Source organism: Camelina sativa, chromosome 18 (genome assembly GCF_000633955.1).
Source record: "Camelina sativa cultivar DH55 chromosome 18, Cs, whole genome shotgun sequence".
NCBI classification, from domain to species: Eukaryota; Viridiplantae; Streptophyta; class Magnoliopsida; order Brassicales; family Brassicaceae; genus Camelina; species Camelina sativa.
The window spans coordinates 16953585-16954781 of NC_025702.1; the positions used below are offsets into that span (position 1 = coordinate 16953585).

Below are 1197 nucleotides of genomic sequence, written 5' to 3' on the forward strand. Positions count from 1 at the left end.
TGGTGAGGCAAGGATGACCAAATCTCATCCTAGTCATTTTCAAATTTGATGAGACTTGACTAGTATAGTTGTGTTTCTAGTACCCTGTTATGGTTTATGTTGTTGTTTTTACACTTCTACTTTTTCGTGTTGTTTTCTTTGGATATGATACACATGCATGATGATGATCGCTCTTGTATATTTTTGTGTTGCGATTAGTATCTAGCAATATTATTACTGCTTAAACATATGATATGCACCTTAAAGTAAAAAATAGTTTAAAATGACACGTAAAATTCAAAGTTAACAGGGAAAGGTTCGTCAAAGGGTTTTAAAATTACTCACAGTGGTAACATTTGGTTTTGAATTTGTGGTTTCATCTTCACGACTAAGTTGTGGACTCCACCTACTTATTGTCTGTTCTTCTACTGTGAAGTTCTCCAAACACAAAGGTAGATTCAAATCCTCTCCTTTGAAGTTACCATTGACGTAGAGAGTCAGCAACGTTTTCGCAACACTTCCGCTTAACCGAACAGGACAATGTATATCTGACCACACTCTTAACCGATCACTGTCACCAGACTGAACCAAAANTACAATGGATATCTGACCACACTCTTAACCGATCACTGTCACCAGACTGAACGAAAACCGAGTAATCAGAGTGGACAAGAGATGGATGGTGACGGTACGCCACGAAATCCACACCGTACTGCAACCCTGATCTCAAAACCCAGTTCTTCGATCGTAGATGTGAATAAGCTTTGTAAAACATTGGGAAGTTTGGTCTTTTTGATTTCATGTACATCCATGTGTCTACTTCATTCTCCAAGCAACGACCTTGAAGGGAGATTTTGATGCATTTGAGACTGTAGAACAAAAAGAAAGCTTCTTCAAACGATAACTGAATCCATTTCTTCACTTTTTCTACAGATAGAATGAGTCTGCCAAAACAACAACGGTCGAGAAGCTCAGCTTGCTCTGGCTCAACCACTAGAAGCACATTGCAACTCGAGAGAGTACCCGAAGACTCTGTCTTGGCTAGAGAAAGCTGGAGCTCTGATATTGATACTGAAATAGGTTCTGCAAGAGCTTTTGCTTCAGCACCTTTCCATTTCCATCTCGGCCCCATGGAATTGAACTGCATATACATATAGCATAAAAATCAAACCTTTACCATATTAAAAAAAAAAAAAAAAAAAAAAAAAAAAAAAAAAA

The 1197-nt window shown here is 37.9% G+C and overlaps 2 protein-coding genes across 6 annotated transcripts in view; both read right to left on the minus strand.

Moving 5' to 3' along the window:
- LOC104763604 (uncharacterized protein At4g04775-like) overlaps positions 1–37 on the minus strand; it is a 1660-nt gene extending 1623 nt beyond the window's left edge. The window contains exon 1 of the mRNA XM_010486959.1: positions 19–37. Within this exon, the coding sequence (XP_010485261.1) occupies positions 19–37 (19 nt within the window). The remainder of the gene's footprint in view (positions 1–18) is intronic.
- Positions 159–1197, minus strand: part of LOC104762134 (tRNA-splicing endonuclease subunit Sen2-2-like) — a 2991-nt gene continuing 1952 nt past the window's right edge. For 3 of the 5 annotated variants that reach the window (XM_010485366.2, XM_010485365.2, XM_010485364.2), the window contains 2 exons: positions 580–1120; positions 159–521 (listed from right to left, as the gene is read on the minus strand). In XM_010485366.2, the coding sequence (XP_010483668.1) occupies positions 301–521; positions 580–1111 (753 nt within the window). In that variant the 5' untranslated portion in view covers positions 1112–1120 and the 3' untranslated portion in view covers positions 159–300. The other 2 variants (XM_010485367.2, XM_010485363.1) reach the window with 2 other exon arrangements.